General features: G+C 37.3%; 1 protein-coding gene across 2 annotated transcripts in view; it reads right to left on the bottom strand.

Annotated features, from left to right (window-relative positions):
* Window positions 1-1,857: 1,857 nt before the first annotated feature.
* CSMD1 (CUB and Sushi multiple domains 1) overlaps window positions 1,858-26,824 on the bottom strand; it is a 1,658,539-nt gene continuing 1,633,572 nt past the window's right edge. For both annotated transcript variants that reach the window (XM_083177358.1, XM_083177357.1), the window contains exon 70: window positions 1,858-10,453. In XM_083177358.1, coding sequence (XP_083033484.1) covers window positions 10,294-10,453 — 160 coding nt within the window. In that variant the 3' untranslated portion in view covers window positions 1,858-10,293. The remainder of the gene's footprint in view (window positions 10,454-26,824) is intronic.

The raw sequence follows: 26,824 nt of genomic DNA, 5'->3' as shown, positions 1-26,824 counted from the left end.
TTTGTCGATCCCTAGGGTATCTACTAATTCCCTTAGAGTGCAGCAGGTCCAATTGAATATTATGCATAGGACTTATATTACACCTGTTAAGATATGTAAATTTACAATTAATCATGTGGATAGCTGTCCGAAGTGTCGGGAGTTAGGATGTACATTTTTCCACTTATTGTGGCAGTGTAAATTGGTTCAAAAATTCTGGCAAAAAGTTGGGGAAATACTGGTGGAATTGGGAACTCCGTCCCACTGCATTCAGCCAATAAGCTGTATCATGGGCATATGGCCTAAAGATAATATGACATCTGAAATGAGACAAAATGCTATTAACATGTGTTCATTAGCTAAAGTAATTATAGCACGATCATGGATGGCTAGAGAAGGTCCTGATATTAGGGAATGGATAAAACTGGTAAACAATACAATGGAGCATGAGAAATTTGTGTATCTGTCTAGAAAATCAGTTACAAAATTCTACAACATATGGGGGGGTTGGTATCATAAGGAATTTGGATAGGGGGAGATACGATGTATATCTATACGCCACTAATGTAGAGTAAGTTAATCTAATTTATTTTCACTTAAGATTTAAATGGATAGATAAATGAAATTTAGTAAAGATAGTTTATTTGGAATATAAGTATGTTTAAAATTCTTATAATTGAATATAAATATGAACTACACTTTAAAAAGTATATAAAATATTCACTTAAGGGGGAGTAAAAGGAAGGGAGAATGGGAGAGGATTTTTTTTTTTTTTTTTTTTGGTGTCTTTATATCTCTTAATAGTGGTTATAAAAAAAAATGGTCTCACATAAGATTTAACTGGAGATAGATGAAACCTCACAAAGTTAGTTCACTTGGAATATTTGTATGTTCAAAAACTCACAATTGAATGTAAACACAAACACCTTAAAATGTATATGAAAACACTCACCAAAAACGGTAGAAAACCTTTTGATTCACTTTAATTAGTAGGGGTTTTAAAAAGGAAAGATAGGTGAAGGGGAAGGGAAAAAAAAAAAAAGAAAAAGAAAAGGAAATTTATTCTTACATAAAATATAATTAGATAGACTAATGAAATTCTATATAGATAGATTACTTGGAACAAATTTTATAATTAAAAACTTATAGTTCAAAATAGATATAAATAAGAGCTGCACCTCAAAACCTTTGGAAAAGGGAAAAAAAAAATATTCCTTATAGTTCTCTGTATATCTCCTCTTTCTCTTATTTCTTATGTTTTTATTTATTTATTTTTCTTTTTGTGCTGGAGAACCAACCATGAGCAGACTCCAGTAGAACCAGTAGGACCAATAAATAACATCAAGCAGATAGTCGAGGGAAAAGGGACTAGATAATTTAGGTACTCTGATATATTTAGAATCTGTAATAATATTAACAATTTGCTCTGGTTGTAGCAGTATGTTTTATTTGTTTGGTATGTAATGATGTCTGATGTTGTAAAAATGTATTTGTATAGTATGTATATCGTTGGAAAACTTTCTCTAATAAAAAGGAATTAAAAAAAAAACAAATTACTTTTTATAAATTATTATATGTGTTTATATATATAGTACTAGTAATGTCTATCATCAATGGTATACAACAGTTACTGTTTGAGTTTAGATGATCAGACCTACAGTGTTTTGATGATGAGAAGGTAGGAAGAAAAGGAACAAACAAACACAGGGTTAATGTATAAAAGTATAACATATGGTAATCCACACTGATAAAAAATGGTTCAATAAAAGAGTTCAGATTCATAATTCCATAAAGTTAAAGTTAATTCAGTATTCATTTTAACTATCAATGTAATTGAAGTGTGATTTACAAACCAAGGAAATAAATTCTGACACAGTATTAAAATTAAATATTTAATTCAAATTTGAGTTAACTTTATATTAAGGTGGCATATTACAATATAATTTAATATATTTCTGCATGTTGCAAAAGGATAGCATACTCCAACAGGCCACTTTATTACATATATTTGAGAATAAAAATGGTAAAATCACTTTTGTTGATTCAGTTGCAATCATGGGAAATTACATCTGTATAATTTGTAGAAACAAGTATTCAACAATTTAGCTACATCATTCAAAAATATTACAGTATATTGTATAATTTTACAAATTTTTCATAAAAATATATATCTGTACAAAATACTCTTTTGCACCTACTGTACTTCATGTCAGCAGCATGAGGTGAAATAGTACAATGATTTAAGGTGATAAAGCGCAATGGAACTGTCAGCATTGTTTCACAAGTTTTGATTTTGTATCTCAAAATTCATGTGGAAGAAAATGATTGTAGCTAGTATGAAGAAACGGCAAAATATGATACAAGCAATATTTGATTAAACATAACTGTTTCTTTAAATATAGCTTCAGTTGATAATGACCCTTTTTACTGAGGTGAATTCCTACAAGCTTATAAATTATTGAAAATAATTGATAAACATGTGGGTTAAGCTCTTCAGTAATGAAACTTCCAAAAAACTTCTGAATAAGTGATGAATATGGGGAATGTTATAAAATAAAAGTGCTTATGTTTTAAGCAGTTCTGCTAATTTCTTTTTATGTCTTCCTTTAAGAAAACAATAAACAATGTTCTTCTAGATGAATATAAATGTAGCGTGGAGTCATGAAATCTCAGGAGCCATAGACATCCATTTCACATTACATTTATAATAAACCAACTGGTTAATTTCTTTATTTAAAGGTAAGCTACAAAAATAAAAAATGTTGATGCATATGAAAAAAACATTTATGATATGAATGTATTTGTAAAATACATTTCCATCACCAGAGACCATGTATTTTATTTTCACATACTAATATTCATTATAATTCTTAAACTTCTTATCCAGCCTACACTGTAGACTAGATATGGAAATAAATTATATGATTTTAATATCAAATCCATTCATGAAAAGTATATATATATATATATATATATATATATATATATATATATATATTTATAAATTGAAGCATTCAGTGGAAGAGAGGCACATGCCACAAAATTACTTTTGCCCCTTTTCACAAAAATATGTCTTGAATAATAATAGCAGGGTTTGTATTTTGCTCCTGGCAAGATATAGGCATGTGCCACAATTTACAGTATGTTAGACGTTAGTGGAATTGATGCTACAGTAGATGTCAAAAATGAATTTATGGCAACAAAAAATCTAAATCCACCTAGATGAGGCATGTACTTCTTTTTCATTAAGCCCCTAACTTGATGAATTACATTTTTATTAAACATAGAAAAAAATAATTCTACAAGGGCATATGGGGAAACAGTTATTATTTATTGGGCTATTTATCAAAGGTTGTAGAGAGATAAGATTGTGAAAGATAAACCAGCTCTTGTCATTTTTCAAACACAGCTTGTAAAATGTAAGACAGAAGCTGATTGGCTAGTGCTTAATCTCCCACAGTTGTATCGCTCTCTGGACTAAACTGATTCGCCCCTAGGAGACAATGACACAGGTTTAAGGATATTCTTGAATTATGCAACAATAAAATACATGCCTTTTACAAATCAGAATTTTTGTTCAAAATTCTTATCTAAGTAATTAACAAAATATACATATTTTGAATAATACAGTATGAGCACAAATTATCTATAAAAGATAACAAAATTGTGAAAAAATATAGGCACCAAAATGGTATGCATTGGTTTTCAATTATGGACATGACAAAGAAATCAAACACAAACAACATAGGTAGGAGTGGTTCGTGGTCTTGGTGGCTTATCAACTTGAAAACTGAAAACATGTTAATCAAACTATCTTGGCCATTGTTTCTCAGATTCAGTCCTCATTAAAAAAAATGAGTATAACCTGTAAATCTAGAGCGCTCATCAATTAATACATCCGTGCTTGCTAGTTAATTTCGAAAACATGGTATTGTTTATGCGTTTGAGAAACAATGGTTTGCTAGGTCAAAGTTGTGTGTTACTATCCAAAAGAGCCAATAGATAAGCATAGTCAAATTGTGAAAATACAAATTTATAGTTTTTTTGAGGTTGTAAATCATAGGTGTGGCCACAGTTAGTTGGGATAATGCGTGCAAATTATGTAGTTTCAAAAATAATTTGAAAGACTGTCATTAACGGATTTTTGAAGCCATTGTTAAGTCTAATGTTTAATATTTCACTTAAATCTAAATCGAAAACCAGAAACAGATAACTGTACTAATCACTTTTGAAAACAAATATATCAAGGAAGATAATGATTGACTTATTTAATATTGCTAACACAATTATACATTTAAATGATAATTTTTATTAATATACAATTAAAAAATAGATTTTTGGTACAGAGTTTAGGATTTAATTAATTATTGTGTAATGAAATAAAAATGTTTATCTGAAATGTTAGCTATGTACTTGGTGAGTTCAAGAACCTATTTATAATCCCTTCCAATTGAAAATCCAGTTCTTGTCAATCAGCCTTTTGGTGTATAACAGAGTTTGGAATTTAACCATAGAATTTAGTGCAATATTAATGACTTTATACATGATTAGAAAATTATTATGCACAATTGTAGAAATAGCATATACTGCAGAACCTCTGTCTTTCACCTTATTAACTAGATTAGGTACATTTTCATTACAAAATGGTACTAATCCTAAAAACAGTACCATACATTAGCCATATTCAGTAAAGCACAACATTTATTATTTTTGTGTCTGGAACAAACCATGTTGCTATGCAAGGGAGAAAATAGATGTGTATATTTTTTGCAGTGTAAATACTGCCTGCTCTTGCATGCAGCCCACATACAGTATGTTAGAATGGTGGTATGATAGGTCTAAGGGTACTGAAAAATGGTCTGGAAAGCAATAGGCTATATAAAATACAGCAAATTGGGGTAATTTTGGACTCTGTAACTCTGTTGAGGTGCTCCATGGGAGTAAGGTATAGTTTATGATTGCAAAAGCCCCTGTCAAACGTACATCTCAGAGTCACAGATTCTTGCTGTGTATGAGCAGGAGTCCCCCTACTGTCATCATGTAAACTGGCTCCAGTCCACTAAGCATCTCTTCCATGTCTTACATCCGGGCACCAGTACCCCTGCACCAGCAGCAGTATCGGCTTCTGCTGACACTGACCTTCAGACAACAGCACCTAGGGGCGGATTGGAACTTGATTCCGGCCCGGGGGAGGGGGGGCAGCCGTATGTAATGTGCGGGGGTGTGTGTCGGCGGCGGTATGTAATGTGCGGGGGTGCGGCGGTATGTTGTGCATGAGTGGGGGGACGGTATGTAATGCGCGGGGGGGGCTGCTCACCTGCTGCTGCTGCTTCTTTCTGGAAGGTGCTACTTGAAGGCCCTGGGAGGTGCTGTGTGCGCATGCGCAGCAGTCTCCCAAGGCCATTTTGGATTTGGGCAAAGTGCTGTGGCCGCTGCATACCTACAGTACCCCTTTTTGTTTTTTGTTACCACCTTTGTATTGGCATGAGAAATTGCAAGTTGGGCAATTTTTTTAGTACTCTAATAAAGTTAAGCCGGGTACACACTAGATGGTATTTTAAATTAATTTGTTGATAATGATCTTTCGTTAGACAAATTCTAACATTTGTCCACTATGTACTCACTACATCACTAGCTATGCACACTCCCCTGGGTCACTAAGGAGTTCCCTTGTTGTCTGAAAATACAGCCCAATGTGGGGATGTTGCCAGTGATGTTATACTGCTGAATGCAGCATGGCCCACCCCCTACCCCAGCGCCATCACTCCATCAATGCTGTCATCAGCAAGTGTTTCTGAACTTGCTGATGACAGCTCCCTTGCTATGTCCCATCACAGTGTGTAGTTTGTACCCAGCATCAGTTGTGATAGATTATCAGTTTTTGTAAAATCTTACAACACATCATACCAAAGTTAAACATTAGTATTTTCTGTGTACTTTGAATTTGTTAAGCAAATTGTGATCACTGGACAAAAAGAAATCGAGAAACCTCCAGTCAATTAAAATACCTCATTAACAATGGTTCCTATTTTTTTAATTGTGTGGCAAGGATTTTCTTGAAATCTTTGATGTTTTACCCTAATGAAAGGAACTTACTGCAATTCCATTTGAAACTGTTTAAATTGGGTTGATGGAAAAAAGTACTAATTAACTTCATTTTTATATGTGTGTGAAATGCCATATGACATTTCTAAAATACAGCTTTGGCTATAACCAGTGGTGGCTCCAGTGGTGGGGCTGCAGCACAGTCCAAAATTCACATAGGGGAGCCCCACCAGCTGCCAGTGAGTTAATATTGAATGGCAATTGGTAGCATTTGCTGTGGCTAACCTATTTGAAATTTGATCTGCACTGCAGCACCACCTCTAGAGTTTTATCTGGTTATAATAAATGTGTTTATATTAATAATCTAGGTGAAGTTAATTAGATTCTTGTTACTTACTACAAACTGTCATCTTAATAAAATATACTTATGTATTATGTATTTGACTTTGTCCACATATAATTTCTTTCATTTTATACTGTACTGCAGTTGCCTAAATAAACCATTTGAGGCTCTCCTAAGTAATACATATTATAATGTCTTGTAGCTTTTTTCAGACAATTAATAATTTCATTTGACAAATCAAGTACAAATATTTAATTACTGACTTTCAGCAAATTATACCTGACATCGATTTCATCTCTAAGTACTCATACAGTAGTTTTCATGTACGCTTTCCTTCACAAATATATGTATTTACGATAAGTATGTATTTTATATTAAAAACATACTAGATATGTCAATCAATGAGTAAAAATTAATTTAAGTGGTCCTTCTCAAAAAGAGAAAAAAATACAGATTCTGTTGAAGTTAAAATGACACAAATGTCAGGATGGACATTGCATTATTACTGCCAGGAAATGGTAGAATTCAATGACAAGTGGATGTACTGGCTCATTAACTTTAAGTTAAGATTTGTATTTCTGCCCAATGCCTTTTTTAAATCTTCAAAGGCACTGATGGTAAATAATCATGCTGTAATATAAATCCTTAGACCTCTGTTGCATTTAACTCAACATTATTAACAGGAGGTTAAATCTTTTCATGAAATGTCAGTCAATTACTATCCAAAAGATAGATATGATAGTCATACTGTAAAAGTAATTCCATTTTATAGTTTTTCTGCATCCTCATACCGGTAAATATTTAGAGTTAAAGGTTTTATACTATTCCAATACTGATCATATCACTTATTTGTTAAACAAGAACTGTGAATTTCCTATTAGTATGTGCTATTGTATCTACAGTTTTAACTAAGATGATTTTATATTGAAGGTCAAATTCATATTTGCCAATAAGTCTATTTGGGGATTTACCGAAATGCAACTTTGGCAAATTGCATGGTTTATTATGCAGTTTGTAAACTGATCTAATAATAAAAACAACACTCGCACCTAATCTAAAACTACTGTACTATCCAGATCTCTGTACATGAAAGGTATACAAATCATCTAATCCATAGGTTTTCAAACGCAGTTCTCTGGACCCCACACAGCACATGTTTTCCAGGTTCCAGTGAAAGAATGAGAATCACCTGTTCATGATTAATGAATACAAATGTGCACCTTTTAGTTGACCTGGAAATGTGACCTGTGCAGAATCCTGACTACTGAGTTTGAGAAGTACAGATCTAATCTATTGAATAACACTTTACCAAATCACATGAATAACCAATGCTTATTCATGAAAAGTAGTTTTCTGGTTCTGACATGGAGAAAAATAGAGAGATAGGATACATAAGTGCACTTTAATATTTTTTTTTTCTTTCATTTGCTAAAAGCGTGCACCTGCAACTCATAAATGCTATTGTATGCTGGCACTCAGAATTGTGCCAATATTTAAAAATGCACATACACACTAATTGTTTATGCTTTTTCTTGTGGAACCAGGCCTAAGCTAAACTTTGCTTTTCTTAGGTAACGTAATTGAAGTGGTAAAACTTGGTGCTTAACATCTGGTATTAACATACGGTTTGTTCTTAAACCAATGCAGTTTATGGGTTTGGAAAGATAAATGAATCAGATTCAGATTGAGTTTTCAGCCTACAAACTACAACTAGTAATTCCTGTGGTTTGGATCTAATGAAACACGCATCTGTTGTATTCACAAAAAAAGATCACAGTTTAGTAAATTTAATCCTAGAAGGTTAACAACTCACCCCTGTATATGAGCTTGCAATGGACCAGTTATTCTATTATAATATTAAAATACTGTAGCAAACATGATTTTTCCAAAAATATATTTGCATAATATCTAAAGAAATTGTAATAAGGGCAATCATTAAAAGGCAACTGTTGTCCAGATTAAATGGTGTTGTATTAAAAGCAAAGTTAACTGTAAAGTTATCTGCTTTCAAAAGGTATGACAATGTGCATTATAACAATTACTTGTGATGTTTTATTTTTATTAAATTATGACTATCTTGTAAATGGTGCTCCTAATCTACTGAAAATATAACAAAGGATTACAAAATCTAGAATTTCTATAAATAGCTGTAGTGAAAATGTAGCTAAGACCATTTTATATACTGTATAATCACAGGCAGTGTCCTTTCTTTATACATCCTCTCTTTAATTTATCCTTTCAAAAGGAAAACTAATTACTGCAAAGTATTTTCTCTTAAGTGCTTTCAAAATATATTAATCCTATCATATGTTACCCATAGCATTATGCCTTCCTTGCTACAATGCCAATTTTGGTTGTCCGTAGAGTAAGATGACATTGCAAATAGATCACTATAATGAAATAATCAAAGTGTTTCGACAATTGAAGAGAAAAACTATGTCCAATAACTTAGCAGGGATTTAAAGTTCTGTTGAGGCATTCAGAGTTTTTTTTTTTTCAATATATTGTAGACTTACTTTGTTACTGCTGGCAACCTATGGTAGAAAATCATAAAGACAAAACAACAGGAAGAGTAGTTGACTCGGAAGTGGTAATGTGGCACTACAATCAATAGAACGCACAGCGTTCCATTGCCCTATTGTCTAACAGTACCATAATCTTAATAGCAGTCTCTTCTAGACAGTCACTTGTACAGCCAACATATCAGCTATTATACACTAGAAATTGGAAATCCTTTCTCTTTTTAAAGAACAGCTCTGTAGCCAGTATATCTTGCACACACAGCATTTCTTAAGTGTTATTTTAACTGTTATTCTTTACTATTTATTATTGCATCAAATAAATATAAAGAAAAAAACTGAGCATTCCAATAAATAAAATAAAATGCAAATTTTGTACTGTGTGCCAAGATGTTTGCTTTAAATAAATTACTATTCACAGTTTGTCAAACACCCGCTGTTTAATTGTATGATACAAATTTTCAATGTCAACCCTGTTTTTTATTTTTATTTTTTTATAAGAAAATAAGACATAAAATATATATCGTACAAAAATCGACTGCTGCTTCTGGACACAATGTCACATGTTGTTTTATGAAGATGTAAATCTGTCTGTAATAAAATGAACAGAAACACAGTTTCTTATTGTTAGTTAATCATGGATCATTGTGAATTCTGGTACAGTGAAACCTGTTGACTAGTGAAATGGATGTCTAATGAGCATGGTTATATTTAAACAATTGAACATTGTCATTATAAACCCTGTTTTTGTTGAAAGCATGGTACTCATTCATTTCAAACATACTAGTGCAAAAAAATTGTGCATTAATATTTTGCAACACCAGCTGAATGGGAAAATTAGCAAACGGCCCAGTGCACAAAGAGTGTCTGATAAATCTGGTTGCTTTAAAAAGTTTCATTGATTTAATGGTAAAGCATTTTATGTATGTGCAACCATAGGTAAGATTGTCCTCTCCTTGAGGAGAAATAGATCTCTTCTTGTTTAGGGCATTCACTTTTTTTGGGATATAAAAAATATATATACTGTGTTGTTATCATTCATCACAGGATGAAGATACTTTATCCAAGTGCCCAAAATATTGCAATGAAAGGCATCTAACCACATAAAATATATGTGGCATTAAAAATGTGGCATGACTTGACAGTCTTCCTGAAGTATTCCTTCATGGTAAGCAGTTTGCAGCCAGGCATGTAATCCTATTGAAAATTAAGTACCATTCCTCGTGTTATCTTCAGAAGAAACAACTCATTGAGATCAGAAATTGTAGATTTGTTTTCTGACCAATGGTGGTACTGATTGCAGTGGCAAAGCCAAGAGAAGTAAAGATATTGGTTTAGGGCACCAATGGAATTTCTGCTTGTCCATCAGAGGTATGGCTATGAATCAGTCTTAATGGGCACCAAAGGCTATACCACTGTACAAACTGTGTTTAATGTTGTGTCAAATCTAACAGCTTTTGCTTCTGTGGGTTTTAAGTTTGTATCGTACATTGGGTTTTCAAATGATGCTTGTCCATTACTGTTTTCATGACCGGCATATCCATTGAACTGTACTTTAGGTCTCGCTCTGTAGAAAAAAAAAATCATAAACAGTTTTAAATAAAGTAATATCTGTTTAAAAAAATATGCTAAATGTAAAAATAAATCATTCTATTTCATAAAATATAAACAATTAATATATATTAATTAATTTATGACTTTATTTGTAGAGAAAAACAAATGTAATAATTGTTTCATTTTATTTTAAAATGTAAAATTAGTTCTTCATTCTCTTAACTAATAGTTAAATGTTAAATAACACAAAACTTCCTAATGTATTTCCATTACAATTTAACAAATGGTGATTTCCAATAATCCACTGTCATTTTACCAAGTAATTGTTAATCTGTGCACATTTTTTTGCCCACGAACATAGTGCTTCTGGGATTTATATTGGTCTTAATATATATTTTTTTAAAGTAATAAACTTTCTATTATATTTAAGAATAAAACCCATCAGGCAAGAGCCAAGAAAGGGAAAAGCATTACAGATGTAGACATTGTTTGTGTCAGAAAGTCTGACTGTGTCATATACAGTAGTATCCATAAAAACAAATTGTCACATGAAGTCTGGCAAGACAAATCTATTAACATTAAATAAGTCTTTGGTCTTACATCACATGAAATTATTATATATAAAAAAATATGAATGATCAATCAAGGTATAGGTAGAGTATCCAAATTATTTCCAGTTTCCAGAACAAGTCTTTTTTTTGGCTGCCCAGTGATCAGCCCCCCCATCCAGCAGCCCTCCAGCAATTACATTAGATGTCCAATGTCCCACCCGGCAGATAAAGGATCCCATCTGCCTGCCTGGCTGTTCAGGATCCCCGGTCCCAATGAAGCATTGTGCGGGTGTGCCAGCGATGCCATAATGACACCCATGCAAAGCATCCTTGGGACTGGGGATGCCTACATGCCATGGACTGCCCAGCTGCCAGCCAGCCCCCCTGCACCCTCAACACTTTCGTTAACCACCCAATGCACTGCCCACAATTAAAGGATGCCATCTGCCCACCTCGATGTGCAGGATCCCCTGTCCCAATGCATTTGTGGGTGATGTGAGATCGTGGAACCCAATCACTGCTACCCACCTGCTGAGCCACTAACAATGGCCGTGCATTGACTGAGAGACACGGCTGTGCCGAAATCACTGCAGCACCAGCCTGGAGTGCAGTCTGGCTAGTGGACAAGTGCAGGAACCCAGCATCAGACCAACCAAGGTTGACCTCCAGACACCTCCCATGCAGCGGGACCCAGTGCAATCCAGAACTATAGGTGCAAGAGTCCAGTGTGCAGATCAACCAAGTTTGACCTCGGAACATCCCCTGTACATCGGGACCCAGTGTGACCAAGTGCTTTATCTACCAAGCTGGAAACCAGCTCCATTTAAAACAATCTAATGGAGCAGCACAGGCATTCACCATTCACTGCACAGTACTATCAAGACACTGGGAATCTGGAGACAGCCGAATGAGGCTGTAATCAACTTGGGTATGTTTTGACATATGTTATGTTTGTGGGCTTGGATATATAATAGTGCAGTGACTGCAATTTTATTGTCTATACAAATGATTTCATATAAATGATATGGTTCTTCTACAAATTATTTATCGCTCAATTGGGTGCATATAAGGAGACCTTTTCTCAGTGCGCTTATCATATAAGCAGCTATTAAGTGTGGACTTTTATGAATTTTAATATTTATTTTTATTTTATTTTATTTAATATGTCATTCTGATGCTTTTGTCTAATTGAACCCCTGGGAGGTTTTTCTGTGTGCTTTTTATGTTTTTATTTGTGCTATTGTGTAATAAATATTAATTTTGAATTTATATTGTGTATGTGTTATCAAGTGCCACATAGAAGTGTCACCTTTGCAATTTCCGTTATATAATATACTGTAACTGCTAGTGCAATGTTAATTGTGTTAAAAGATAACACATTGCACATTTACTAACATTAAAAAATCAATCTAAAAAAGTGTCTGTTAGCAAATGTGCATGTTGGCCCCTGAAACACAACATTGATTTCAAATTGACTAAAACTGTCCTTTAATAAATGTATCCCTAATTATTTTAAGAAACAGAATCATTCTTAGACAATGGAGATGAAAAATATAGTGGAACAAAAAAAGAGTTACTGCCATGTTTCTGAAATGCTATACATTTTAATTGTTTAATTTTTATTGGCATTCATATATGTATTTTTTCTTAATGTCTTATTTTCACTGTAAATGTCATTATGTATTTAAAGCACATGATACATAATACATTTATCTCAGATTGGGAGTGCTATCCCTTACAGTGGATCCATCTATCATCTACAGGCAACAGGTGGAAACTCTCCCCATTAAGCTGCCACTATAAGGATCCCACAAAGCTAAGCAGTACCCCATTTGGGGCTCTCAATCCACTAAGGCACAATTGGAACAGACATGGACAATCTTCCACTCCATTTGGATGCATGCGATAATATACAGTACCGTATGGACTGTAGCTTATAAGCCACTTTCTTTTATAATTTTTTATATTACCAGTGCTAGTTTTAATTATGCAAAAATTAATAATTTCTCATATTAATATTGTGATATAACTGTATTCTTTATTAAGTGTTCAGCATCTCCATTTAAGCACAGCTATCACTTATCCGTCCAGTTAGTTTACTTTATTTGGCAGTGACATCCCTTATTTATAACTGCAACTTGGCATAAACGTCTTTTTCCACAACTTGTCATCATTCACCCTTGCAATTGCAGCAGTAGCAGAGCGAGACATCTTGACCATAGAATGATGAGTGAAGCATGCCATATGAGGGTATGTGCTACACTAATTTGGGGTCCATGTCACAAAATCTACAATCTAATATCAACATGAAAAACTTATATTGACCTTTTACAGTGCATACCATTTCTGTGTCAGCCTTCTGCTTGTCTTCACCATTTGCCTATGCTGACCCTGTACTGGTTGACCATATACATTAGGTTGATCTAGACATTGTTTACCTACTGAAATATACCACACCCACATTTCCAATAATTCAGTATTACTAATTATTCCTTGAATTTCAAGGGGATATCACATTCTACTTTTTTTTACAAATAAGTTTATTTTGATGATATTCTAAATACATCTGCATTACTTTTTGACATAAAAACTGTTTATGTTGTATAACCATCTTTTTCTAGAGCAGGCATGTCCAAACTATGGCCCTCTAGCTGTTTTGAAACTACAAGTCCCATTATGCCTTGCCACAGTTTTTCTATTAGGGAATGCTAAAACTATGGCAAGGCATACTGGGATGTGTGGGATTTCACAAAAGCTGGAGGGCCACAGTTTGGACATGTCTGGTCTAGAGCATAGGCACATTGTGAATAATTCAAACAATTGATTCACACATTGCTTGGTGACATTTTTTTTTTTTTATTAAGTATAAGAAAAATTGTAGAAAACTTTTGACTGATTTTAATGACACCTTCCTTATCTAAGAAGAAAACAAGCAATATTAGGTAACTCTCATTTACTGTGTGAAATTAAACAATGACCTTTCAATCAAGAGTGCTGTCTGAAGACTAGGTATGCTATTAATTTATATGACCAGAGGTAGACACAAGGGTAAGCATGAATTCATAAATGCTACACTTTTTCAGCATGAAAAGTTCAGCATCTATAAATATTTCTGCAGATGTGACAGACTGATGAGACCTACCACTGGGCATTAGGGCTAGCATTAATTTTTTTGGCAAGCAATTACAAATTTTGACGCCCCTGAGCTATATAAAGGGACAGCCTTTGGCGTGTGCCTCCCAAAAGGTTGTGTGGTCCCACAAGCAATATTACCAAAAGTGACTGCGGGCAGGGGTGACAAGAAGACAACAAGTGACTGTGGAGGCATCGTGGGAGAGAGATACCAAGTGACTGAGAGGCAGGGGTGACAGGGAGATACCAAGTGAATTTTAGTGGGTGCCTAAGCAGGCATGGATTACAGGGAGATAGCAAGTGATTGAGAAAGCAGGGGTGACAGGAAGATAACAAGTTACTGGTGAGGAGAGGAAACAGTAGTTTAGTAAATTACTAGGGATGCAGGAGTGACAGAGAGATAGCAAGTTAATGGAGAGGCAGAGATGACAGGGAGATAGTGGATTATAGGGAGATATAAAATAGCTAGGGAAGCAGGGGTGACAGGGATATAGAGGATGACAGGTAGATAGCAAATGACTGGGAAGATAGGAGTGATATTATTATAATTTTATTTATAAGGTACAGGGAAACAAAACTTAGTATTACATTGAATAAATAACAAAAATAGAATACAGGTAAAGAGCGCCACAGTTCAATACACATTACAGCTTAAATATAAGTAGTGAGGACTCAATCAACATACTACTAGAGGCTTGAGGCCAATGATGGAGATGAGTATATGCGGACAAAGATGGTCACTGAGTATGGGAGAGCTGTGAGTGAAATGTGAAGATACGAGGACTTTGACAACAGGAGGAAAGAGGGCCCTGCTCTGAGGAGCTTACAGTCTAGTAGGAAGGGGAGACAGACAGATTACATGAGGTACAAGCAAGTGGGCGGTGACTTGATAGCAGGATGTAAGCAGGCAGGGGGTCGGAGAACCAGCCTCAGGACTAGTGAATAGGTGAGTTTTTAGTGCCCGTTTGAAGCTTTGCAGGGTCAGGGAGAGTCTAATGGAGCAAGGGAGTGCATTCCACTGAAGGGGTACAACTTGGGCAAGGTCCTGAACTCTAGCATGGGAAGCAGTGATCAGGGTGAAGGAGAGATGACAGTCATTGGCTGACCATAGAGGGCGGGAGGGTGATAGGGAGATAGTGAGTGAATGGAGAGGCAGGGATGACAGAGAGATAGTGAGTGATAAGTAGTAGTAGTAGTACGTTTATTTATAAGGCACCACGAAGTGTCCGCAGCGCCGTACATAGCAAACAAATTACAAGGTATCGTACAGGGTGTGTTGATAAAATACAGCATAAATAGGGGTATAGCTGGTAGAACTAAAATCAGCATCAGTTCTGAAGTAGGTGTGGAAATTGTCGAGGAGACTCAAGATGAAGTAGAGGAAGGGAAGAACCGGGGAGGAGCACTGGTGAGGTAAAGAGGTAGGGTGAGTACATGAGGAAGGAGGGCCCTACTCATAAGAGTTAACAGACTTAAAGGTGGACAAACAAAAAACAATAAGATAAGTAGGAATGGATGGAGGGGTAGGGTAGGCAGGATTGGAGGAGCAAAAGAGGTTAGGAGGAGGAGGAGGAATAGGCTAAATGGAAGAAGTGGGTTTTGAGGGAGCGCTTGAAGGAGGTAAGGGAATCAGAAAGCCTGATGGGTGGCGGGAGGTTGTTCCAGTGCAGGGGGGCAGCGCGTGAGAAGTCTTGGACACGGGAGTGGGAGGAGGTGATTAGGTGAGAGGTCAGCCGGCGGTCGGCGGTGGAGTGAAGAGGACGGGAGGGAGTGTGGATAGAGATCAGTGAAGAGAGGTAAGGAGCGGTGGAGGAGGAGAGAGCCTTGTAGGTGGTGGTGAGGAGTTTAAAGAGAACCTGGAAAGGAATGGGGAGCCAGTGAAGAGATAGACAGAGGGGGGAGGCGGAGATAGAGCGGCGGGAGAGGAAGATGAGCCGAGCAGCAGTGTTAAGAATGGATTGGAGAGGGGCGAGGCGGGAGAGAGGTAGTCTAGAGAGAAGGATGTTGTAGTAGTCAAGGCGGGAGATGACAAGAGAGTGAATGAGAATTTTGGTCGCGTCAGTGGAGAGGAATGGTCTGATGCGTGAAATTAAGCGGAGGTGAATGTGGCAAGACTGTGAGAGAGCACGAATGTGGGGGGTGAAAGAGAGGGAGGAGTCAATGATGACACAGAGGCAGCGGGTTTGGTCGGTCGAGGTGATCTCGGTTTCACCAATGCTGATGGAGATAGTGGGAGAAAAGGAAGATTAGAAGATAAGGCAGTGGAGACAGTGGTTGACAGGAAAACAGCAAGTGACTGGGGATGCAGTGGTGACAGAGAGATAGTAAGTGACTGAGAAGGCAGTGGAGACAGTGGTTGACAAGAAAACAGCAAGTGACTGTAGATGCAGGGGTGACAGAGAGATAGTGGGTGACACATAGCAAGTGACTGAGGGCAGGGGTGACAAGGATATAACAGGTGACTGCGGAGGCATCATGGGAGGGAGATATCGGGTGAGATTTAATAGGATAAGAGATTCAGAAAGTGGGAGATTTGGTGAGAAATCTCCAGTTTTTTTTAAAGCGGCAATCATTTGCCCTTCAAAATCAAACTGATCTTGCAGTGTAAATGATTGCCGCTTTAAAAAAACTGGAGATTTCTTACCAAATCTCTCACTTTCTGAATTTCTCATCCTATTAAATTTCCCCCATCAAGTGACTGGGGAGGCAGGGGTGATGGAGATAGTGGATGACAGGGAGATAGCAAGTGACTAGGGTAGCAGGGGTGAAAGGGATATAGAGGATTACAGGTACATAGCAAGTGACTGGGGAATCAGGAGTGACAGGGACATAGAAAGTGAATGGAGAGACAGGGATGACAGAGAGATAGTAAGAGACTGAGAGGCAGTGGAGACGGGATGCCGTCAAAATCCCCGCGGACGGAATCCAGACAGTCGAAATACTGATGACGGAATCCTGACTGCCACAATGCCGGCACTTTGTCCCTCTATGGGCATCCACGACACCCATAGAGGGAGAATAAAATAGTGTGCCGAGCGTAGCGAGGCACCGGGTCAGCTGCATGGAGAGCACAGGGAGCCCACAAGGGGGGGGCCATCCACGCCCCCTCCCCCTTGTCGGCATTGCGGCGGTCCGGATTCCGGCATCGGTATTTCGACCATCGGGATTCCGACTACCAGGATTTCATACTGATCCTGTGGAGACAGTGGGTGACAGAGTGATAGCAAGTGACTGGGGAGGAAGTGGTGACATGGAGATAGTGGGTGAGACTAAGGAAGCAGAGCCTCAATCAGTATTATTAACATTTTCCTTGCTAAAATTGTTGGTAATTTAATAATTGTAAAGTTTGTTTCTCAACTCCTAACAGACATTGTTCTTGTTTCATGTTAGAATGCCATGTGCAAAGCCCTGGAGCAAAAACCTTTGGTTAGATTCACTCAATGGGGCATTTGCTCCAGAGGCGACGCATGGAACCGCCCAGCTTTTTATGGGCAAACCCACAAAAATGCTGAGCTTACCCCTGTGAATGCAGGCATGGGTTGGGCAGCTGATGTCATATGACAACAGCACCAGCTCCAAATTCGGCCATCTCGTGGCAGAATAGAGTCTACGCTTACTTATATTTGCGATGGGAAGAAATATAATTTGATGGTGAGAGACCATCAAATGATTTTTCTTCCGTGTGGCCAAATGCGAGCAGATGTGTAAGTTAATGCATCCATTCACATGCCAGTGAGGCGATTAGGGTGGCAGGGGGGCGGGCAGCATTTATCTGCTCACTAGGCAGCGAATATATGCGGTCTAATGAACAGGTCAGCGCTGTCTGTCTATACTGAAACTTCCTTATGTGTAATTTTAAAATGTATTGGCTATTGATATATGAATATCCCTTTTAATAATCCCTGTAGGTTATTTAAGAAAAGAAACACTTTAATGGACACTATTTCAGTTATTTACTTGTTCATGTATTTATGTTACTGTTGCAGATTATCAAGTTTTTTCAAGTTCAAAATGCCATTCCTCACTTCTTATTCTAGATCTCTCTGCTGCCTTTGACAATGTTGACTACTATCTTCTCATACAAACACTGCAATCCCTAGGTCTTCAGGACCCAGCCCTTTCTTGGTTCTCTTCCTATCTGTCTTGCTCTGTCTTCGCACTCCCCCCCACCCAAATCTAAATCTCTCTGCATATGTTACATCAGCCCCACCTGCAGTGCATGCGGTTGTGTCAATTAGAGAGTGATTGTGCCTTTCCGAGTGGATAAGAATAACCTCCTCTGATTCAACCTCTTTTTCCCCTACCCCTATCAGTTGGAGTACCGCAAGATTCAGTCTTATGTTCTCTGCTTTTCTCAATCTATACCTCATCTCTTGGTAAACTAATCATCTTCTTTGGATTTCAGTAACATTTGTATGTGGATGATACTCAAATCTACCTATCCTCCCCAGATGTGTCACCATCTGTAATGGCCTGTCGTCACTGAATAGTTTTCTGCCATTCCCTTTTGGATGTCATCTTGCCACCTCAAACTCAACATTTCCGAAACAGAATTACTTATTTTCCCATCAGCCAAGCCTAGCTACCAACCTGATATCAACATAACTGTTGACAACTCGAATATCCACCCTACCCCACAAGCTTGCTGCTTAGGTGTCATTCTTGACTCTGAACTTTCCTTTGTTCCACACATTTAATCTGTCTCAAAATCATGTTACATGCATCTTAAAAAACATATTAGAAATACGACCATATCTTACACAGGACACCACGAAATCTCTAACCCATGCATTCATTTTTGCCTGTATTGATTATTGCAATAGTCTCCTTACGGGTCTTACCAAGAAAAGACACCACTACAATCCATTGTGAATCCAGCTGCAAGGCTAATTCTTCTAGCAAAGCATTCATCATTTGCTGATTCGTTCTGTCAGTCCCTCCATTGGTTGCTCATTCTACCACATTCAATATAAAATACTTCTACTGACATAAAAGCTATTAAGCAAACAGATATACATTGGATGTAGCTTGGTTATCTTGAAATATATCCTCTCATGACCTCTGCTCTCCACAAGAACTGTGTCTCTCATCCACACTTGTTATTAGATCTTATTCACAATTGCAGGACTTTAATTGATTAGTGCCCACCCTATGGAATGCCCTCCCATGAACAAAAAGACTTTCCTCAAGCCTCCAAACTTTTAAGCATTCCCTGTCAAATTCCTGAACCACCCAAATAACCATCCACGTATTTATTTCTAATTTTCTTTGCATTCTTGCTATGCTATACTGTAGATAGTGCCGATCCTTGTGTATCCTTCCTATTTCCCCATAGCATCTATTATCAAACTCTGGGTCCTGACTCCAAAGTGGTTTCCAACCTTCTCAGTATGGGGTTCCGACTCCATGTTACTGACCATCAGGTTGATGACTTTTCTACTCTCACTCAGTGATTCAAGGAGTCTAAAATAATAAGTAATTTTGTGCCTCCACAATGCTGCCATGCATGTGCTGTCTGCTGACTACACATGTGATGACCTTCTGCAATAACTTGCTGGGGTCTTGTTATTATTATTGTATTATATTTATTGTCTGATGGGGTCCCAGAGCAAAATAGTTTGGACACCTGTCCTATAGATGGTAAGCTTGCAAGCAGGGCCTTCCTACCTCTATGTCTGTGATTACCCAGTTTTTCCTATTACTGTTGATTCTAATTGTAAAGCACAACATAATATGCTTTCTTCTGAAGTTACTGCCTTGTATGATTTCAGAGATAATGTAGTCCTGTGCAACCTTAGAACATGTCAGGTAGGAGTGCCCTATATATAACAGTCTTCCATAAGAAAGTTTATGAGACACGGGGAAGCCGCGCGGACGGGACGGATGGCTGCAGGTACACCACAGATGTGAGTAAACTTTTTAATTATGTCTTGTTTTCTATTGGTGTTTGTTGTGTATATAGCTGTGAACTATATGTGTTTGCACTACTTGTCCCTGAAGACAGGAGTACGCCCCGAAAAGCCATTGGGCATCCTAATAAAGTGCTAATTTTTACTTTTCAAAGAGTCTAAGGAGTGCTACAATATTAGTTTATTATTTTTGTTATACAAATGTGTATACATTGTTGTTGTAATTCACATATTGATTTGTTAATAATTTATCACTGATTCTTTGACTGTTGGAAAGTCAATTGCTTAGTGAAAGACATAGCAGGGCATGGAGTGGGGAGAAAGGCAGAGGGCTCCAACAGAACGGGGCGCGCCTTCGTCTCGTGCTCATGCACCCCCTGCTGTCTGAGGATGGTGGATGGTGATTCCCCACTGGAATCCACCATTAGAGGTCCCTCTTTAGTCTCTGGAGGCAACTGCTGGTCTTCATTGAAGAGTTGATCATTCATTTTGATGAACATCATCTTCTCCACATGTTGCAGAAGCAACCTCCTACGCCACTCGCTGTCCAGGTTTCTAGCGAATATACGCAGCCTAGCAAGTAGTTTTGAATTGGGCCCTAAGTGCTTGACACTCTGTCTATGTCCCTCATATGAAAGAACGAGGATCTGATTGTGGCTGATACATAGGGGCTAATTTACTAAGATAGGAGTTTTATTTCACACGGGATATTGCTATGGGCAACTAATCAGAATCTACTTCTTATTTATTTAGCACCTTATAGAAGGTAATAGAGTATCTGATTGGTTGCCCATAGCAACATCCCATCTGAAATAGATCTCCCATCTTAATAAATTTCATTATGTTTGTGTCAAACAGCTATCAAGGACATATATATTGTGCACATGTTCGGGGTTTTGTAGTTCTGAACCTTCAAACGTATGTACTTTTGGTAGGCTATGCTGCAGACTTGTAGAGAAAGATACCCAGTGATGGAGGACTGATATATAGGGCACTCCTACCTGACATGTTCTAAGGTTGCACAGGACTACATTATCTCTGAAATCATACAAGGCAGTAACTTCAGAAGCTTTTCTCCCATGAACCAGAGAGAGAACATCACTTCTGCACTACACCCTGGAGGTTATACTCATTGCGAATTCACAATGGTGAGCGATGTTTGGTCACTGCACATGCACATATTCTTTTATGCGCATGTGTAGCCGCTTCCTACGAGCACCACAGCAAATTGAATATTTGCTGGTCGCTCGCACACAGCATAGCAGGTGGGGGAGTGGGGCGCGAGCGGTCGTGCCCTTGAGAATGCTTTTCCAGTGAGACAGAATCTCACTATGGTGTATTGGGGTGCAGTGCAGTGCAGCACACCAGACACCACAAACAATGTAAAAAATGAGGAGAAAAGCTGACTGACATAGCCTGCCTGTGTACATGTACACACTACACTGACTTACAGCCTCTGCCCTCTGTGCACTGACACACTGACTGACACAGCCTGCCTAACACGAGTACACTGACGGACACAGCCTGCCCACTATACTGATTAGTGTCAGTGATGATGATTACTGTCACTGACACAACCCCCACTGCAGAGGTGTGTGCTGCTTCGAAGTGTGGGACAAATGGCGCCAAATTCACAAGACGCCGAGCCTTTAAAGACTCAACATCTCGCAAGAATCCAACGTGAGACTACGCTGTTTGGCCGCACTCGGGTTTCTGAACAAAGCCAGAAACTCACAACGCAGCTCATGGACGGCGAGCCTTATTCAGATCTGAGCTCAGTACAAATTTGTTTGGAAAATGGGCAAAACCATGTGTACTGCAGGTGGGGCAGATGTAACATGTATAGAGAGAGTTAGATTTGTGTGAGTTATTTTGTTTCTGTGCAGGGTAAATACTGGCTGCATTATTTTTACACTGCAATTTAGATTTCAGTTTCAGCACACCCCACCCAAATTTAACTCTCTTTCCACAGGTTACATCTGCCCCACCTGCAGTGCACATGGTTTTGCCCATTTTCTAAACAAATTTGTACTGAGCTCAGATCTGAATAAGGCCCTGTGTTCGACGCAGTTTCCACGGAATCCGAACCACTCAGCACTTGTTAAAACCACCTAATAAGTCTAATAAAATCTGTCCTTTTCATAATGAGCATTCTTTCAAAGTGACATTGTTGGTTTCTTTCAACAGTATTCATAGCTCCCAACATGACCCTCTCCCGGAGGGACAGAATGCTCTATTCCTGGCCTTCCCTCTTAATTTATGATTACAACCACCTGTGGAGAAACACCTTTCTTATCCATTAACCTGTTTTAAACAGGTGATGGCAATCATAAATTAAGAGGGATGTCCAGAAACAGAGCATTGTGTCCCTCCTGGAGAGGGTCATGTTGGGAGGTATGAGTATTAGACTAAATACAAAGTGTTGTATTACAATATAAATATCTGACCAAAAGTACTATCATTATTGAATCTTCTCACCAACTTTTAACCAAACAGCACATTTAAGGTCTCACATAAATATTGCTGTTAAAGGTCCATACACACCAGGTGATTTTTGCCCAGCGTGTATGGACAGTGATGATCGCTGTCATAGCTGGGGAGAAAGCCCTGCCAGGCACTGTCAGTGGGGGGCGGATGGCTTTCCATAGCGCAGCGAGAAAACTGAGCTTCTTTCATATGAAAGTCGCCCAGTGTGTATGAGCCTTAAGGAACATCACTTAATTTTGCTCATTGTACATATACAGTATACAGAGAATTCAAGAAAAAAAGACAATTGTTACATTCAAGGCCCCTTATGAAAGGCTACAGCGGTAATTCACAGTTACAGTAATTGAATCTACCATTTACAATTTATGTGGCAAGTTATGCTGGCCTATAAGCCTGTACCATGATCACAATTTTTTTTTAAATATCTGCTTTATAGCTACACAGTGCAAGTCCATTTTGGATAGTCCGTATTAATTGTTTTTAATAAACTATATTTTGTTTGGTAATGCATACCAAGCTAAACACAGCTTCCCTCATTGAAATGTATTAAGGTACCTTCAGATCCTTGCTCCTTGTGGTTCAGCTTGTGAACTGGAGGGTTGACAAAAACAAGGGATGAACTATGCACATTGAATGGAAAAACGTATCTTGCTTGAATTTTTTTTACATTATTTTAATATCATATAGTGGGCCAGATGCACCAAGCTTCAAAAAGTGGTAAAGTGGAGCGTGATAAACAACCAGGCAATCAGCTCCTAAATGTAATTTTTCCAACCCTGATGGTAAAATGGCAGGTAGGAGCTGGTTTGTTGGATGTTTATCATTCTCCACTTTATCACTTTTAAAGCTTAGTGCATCTGGCCCAGTGTGTTAGTTATATTATTAAATGTATACTGTATATAATTGAACAATTCTTCATTCATTTAATTGCTGCATTTGTCTTTACTGACTTGTTGAGCTAATTGCATAAAATTGAAAAAAGCTGTGGAGCATGTAAAAATTCTCCTGCTGTGTAGCATGCACTACATCTGTGGTTCTCAACATCAGTCCTAGGGTCACCCAACAGGTGCACTCATTATTCACCAACTCATTTTAAAAGATCTTCAGGTGGAGCTAATTATTTCACTTGATTCTGTGAGGAGACTGCTAAACATGCAGTGTGGGATCTTGAGGAACGAGTTTGAGAACCTGTGCACTACATGGTAATGCAGTGTATGTAATACAATAAAACACAGGTTCTCACAGTCAGTCCTCCAGACCCCACACAGTGCATGATTTGCAGGTCTCCTCACAGAATGAAATGAAATAATTAGCTCCACCTGTGGATCTTTTAAAATGTGTTTGTCAGTAATGAGTGCACCTGCCAGGTGACCTGGAAAACATGAACTGTGTGGGGTCTTGAGGACTGAGATTGAGAACAACTGCAATAAAACAATCCTACTAGACAGTATTCACAATATTTGTGGCACTGTAAAGCCCCATACACACGGGAGGATATATCGCCAAGTAATATATCGCTCGCGACGAGCGATATATCGTTCAGTGTCCCTTTTGCATCAGCAACCAGAGATGGCCACTGATGAAAAAGAAACTGCCGGGGGATCCCGGCAGTGGAAATCAGCTGGTCGCAGGAGCATGTTCCTGCGACCAGCGATCACTACGCTGGAGAAAACGGGATCGCGCATCCGGCGATATATCACCGGTGCACACTCCCATCACTGGCAATATGGTCGCTCAGCGACCATATTGCCCGCGATATTAGACAAAAATCACCCCTGTGTGTACTAAGATTGATCCTGGCTCTAACTTCAGCCCTGTGGTCTGTATTGATACTCTTTCTCAAAACTAACTGTAAATTGATACATTTAAGTAGAGCACAAGTGTGAGCTTGTCATTGATTTAACGCATATAAAATTACATTTCATGCAGTTCTGCTATGTAAGCACTAAAATACTAAGGCAGTTGGAGGCTACAAGTGTAAAATCTATAAAGAGAGCAGGATACACAGTACACACACAGGCTCCTTAATCAAGGTAGGCCCACAGTGCACACCTTGCGCCCATTGCAATGACAACCTGCAGCTGACTAAATAAATTCATAGTGCTAGAAATGCTGTCCATGCGCAAAAGATAACAAAGATTCTGTCATTTGATAATATTGGCTCATGGACCAGCACCATATTTTCCAGTTTATAATTACAGTTTGCTATAATTATGTTTGCTATTTGTACAGTTTTGAGCTGTTTCTTCACATTGTATGGGAATAATATCAAAATTTGAATTGATTCAGGAGTTTTGTAATACTATATTAAGCTTTGTTCAAGGATTGTTCACTTGGGTCTTAAGTGGACCACCTTTTCAATCATTATATCTGTAATGCATGTGACATAAATGGTCTTTAGATGCAGTGATGACAGCCATTTCTGCTTTTAGCCAAAAAGAAGGATGCCATAATTAGGACATTATTAAGACATGTACAATAGCAGGCTTGACTGCATCTTGTTTGAGTAATTTTGAAGATGTTGCTAAGATATATTACTTAGACAGTTAAATGATGAGGGAAAATATATTGAGCTGACTCAGTCATTATACATTGCCCAGTCCATTTCAGTACTGGCCACACCCACTGCACTAGTGAACCGACCCATAATTGCATCTTAGCGTATGCCAAGTAGCAGCATGGCTCTAGGATGGTGAAACCTTGAGTTGAGAATGCAGAAGTGACCTTTGTTACATTAATTATAAAACACACCAAGTCAAGTAATCCGGAGACCAAATAAAATTGGGATAGAAGATATCTCTTTATAACATTACTTATTTACAATAAGATGCTAAAAACCTCTTTACAAATTAATCTGTGAACTTTTCCCCAAATCAATGCATAAATGGCCATTAATATGTGTTTATATCCATTAACACATTAACGGGTGTTAAAAAGCTGTCCAAACGAAAAAGGAGCTGGAATTGAATAGCCTTAGACAATAAGGTCCAAGGTTACCTTTTTTTTTGTCACCCACGTTGACTTAACAGGGCTAACTGAATTTGGTCTTTAGTATTTGCATGAAGTCAGGTTAATCCTTATAATCAAACCAGAATAGACTTGGGGAGGAGGTAGAGGAGTAAAAATAGTTTAAAATAATTTGCCAAGAAATTATAAATTGTGCAAGAGCAGATAAACAAGTCCGTTATTAGAGGGAACATGTGGGAATAAAACTTGAGGTCAATTGCAGAGAGAGGAGTGTAAATAATTTAGTTGGGGTCGAGTATTGTGGCATGAAAATGCATTTTATTAGTTGAATTAGATGAAGCATTTAAAAAAAATGGACATATATTTTGCATCTATAGTATATAGGAGCACATAAGAATTTACTACTACTACAACTACTACTACTACTACTACTACTACTACTACTACTACTACTACTACTACTAATAATAATAATAATAAATGGTTCAAATTTTATGAACTGCACAATTTCGATTTTTGCTTAAATGTTGTAAACCATTGAATGTATTGTATTCTTTATTTATGTCTTTCAAAATGGCAAAAATACACAAATAAAGAAAATAATAATTTAGCGTATGTATCAATGTAACTGATTAAAATATGCTTTAAGCAAATCACACCACATGATATGTATTGTAGGGGAACTCAGCAAAGAAATAGGTTTCCCTTCTGAGATTTAATCATAGTCTTACATGACATACCTGTGAGGTGCAAAGATGTATGAAACAGCAATTGAACAGATGTCAAAAGCAAAGCAAATTGAGAACATGTAAGGGAATTGGTGTTTTGAGGATTTTATTTAGTTGGTCAGTATAATTTCAAGTGTGCAGCATATTCTATGCACTTATTTGAAGCTATATGTAACAACAGTATTTAAATTTGATATAATAATCTAATCATACAATATATAAATGAGTGCATTTAACATATTTTAGTGTTTATAATTCTTTGCATCTAACCATAACATATTGTCTATGTTTATAAAAAAATATATAAAACAGGGATCAGGAATACTCAGTTATTTTATGTATAGTTCAATTTATTCTTCGATCCACAACATAATTTAAAATAAATAATTTTACATTACTATAAAAATTATAATATTAAATATTTGGTACTTTAATAATGATATCTGAAGTGCAATTATAATTATAATAAACGTACAGTCCAGTTTAAAACACAAAAAGTGTACAATGCTAAAGTGCAGTGATGTCAAGTGTTGGAAGCACACACTGCACTTATGTCTTATGTCAAATGCTTTTATTTTGCTCTAGGAATTACAGTATAAAATGATAGCTT

This window comes from Crinia signifera, chromosome 3, assembly GCF_055691185.1.
Source record: "Crinia signifera chromosome 3, ASM5569118v1, whole genome shotgun sequence".
Taxonomy (NCBI): domain Eukaryota; kingdom Metazoa; phylum Chordata; class Amphibia; order Anura; family Myobatrachidae; genus Crinia; species Crinia signifera.
This window is presented reverse-complemented; position numbering and strand designations above follow the sequence as displayed.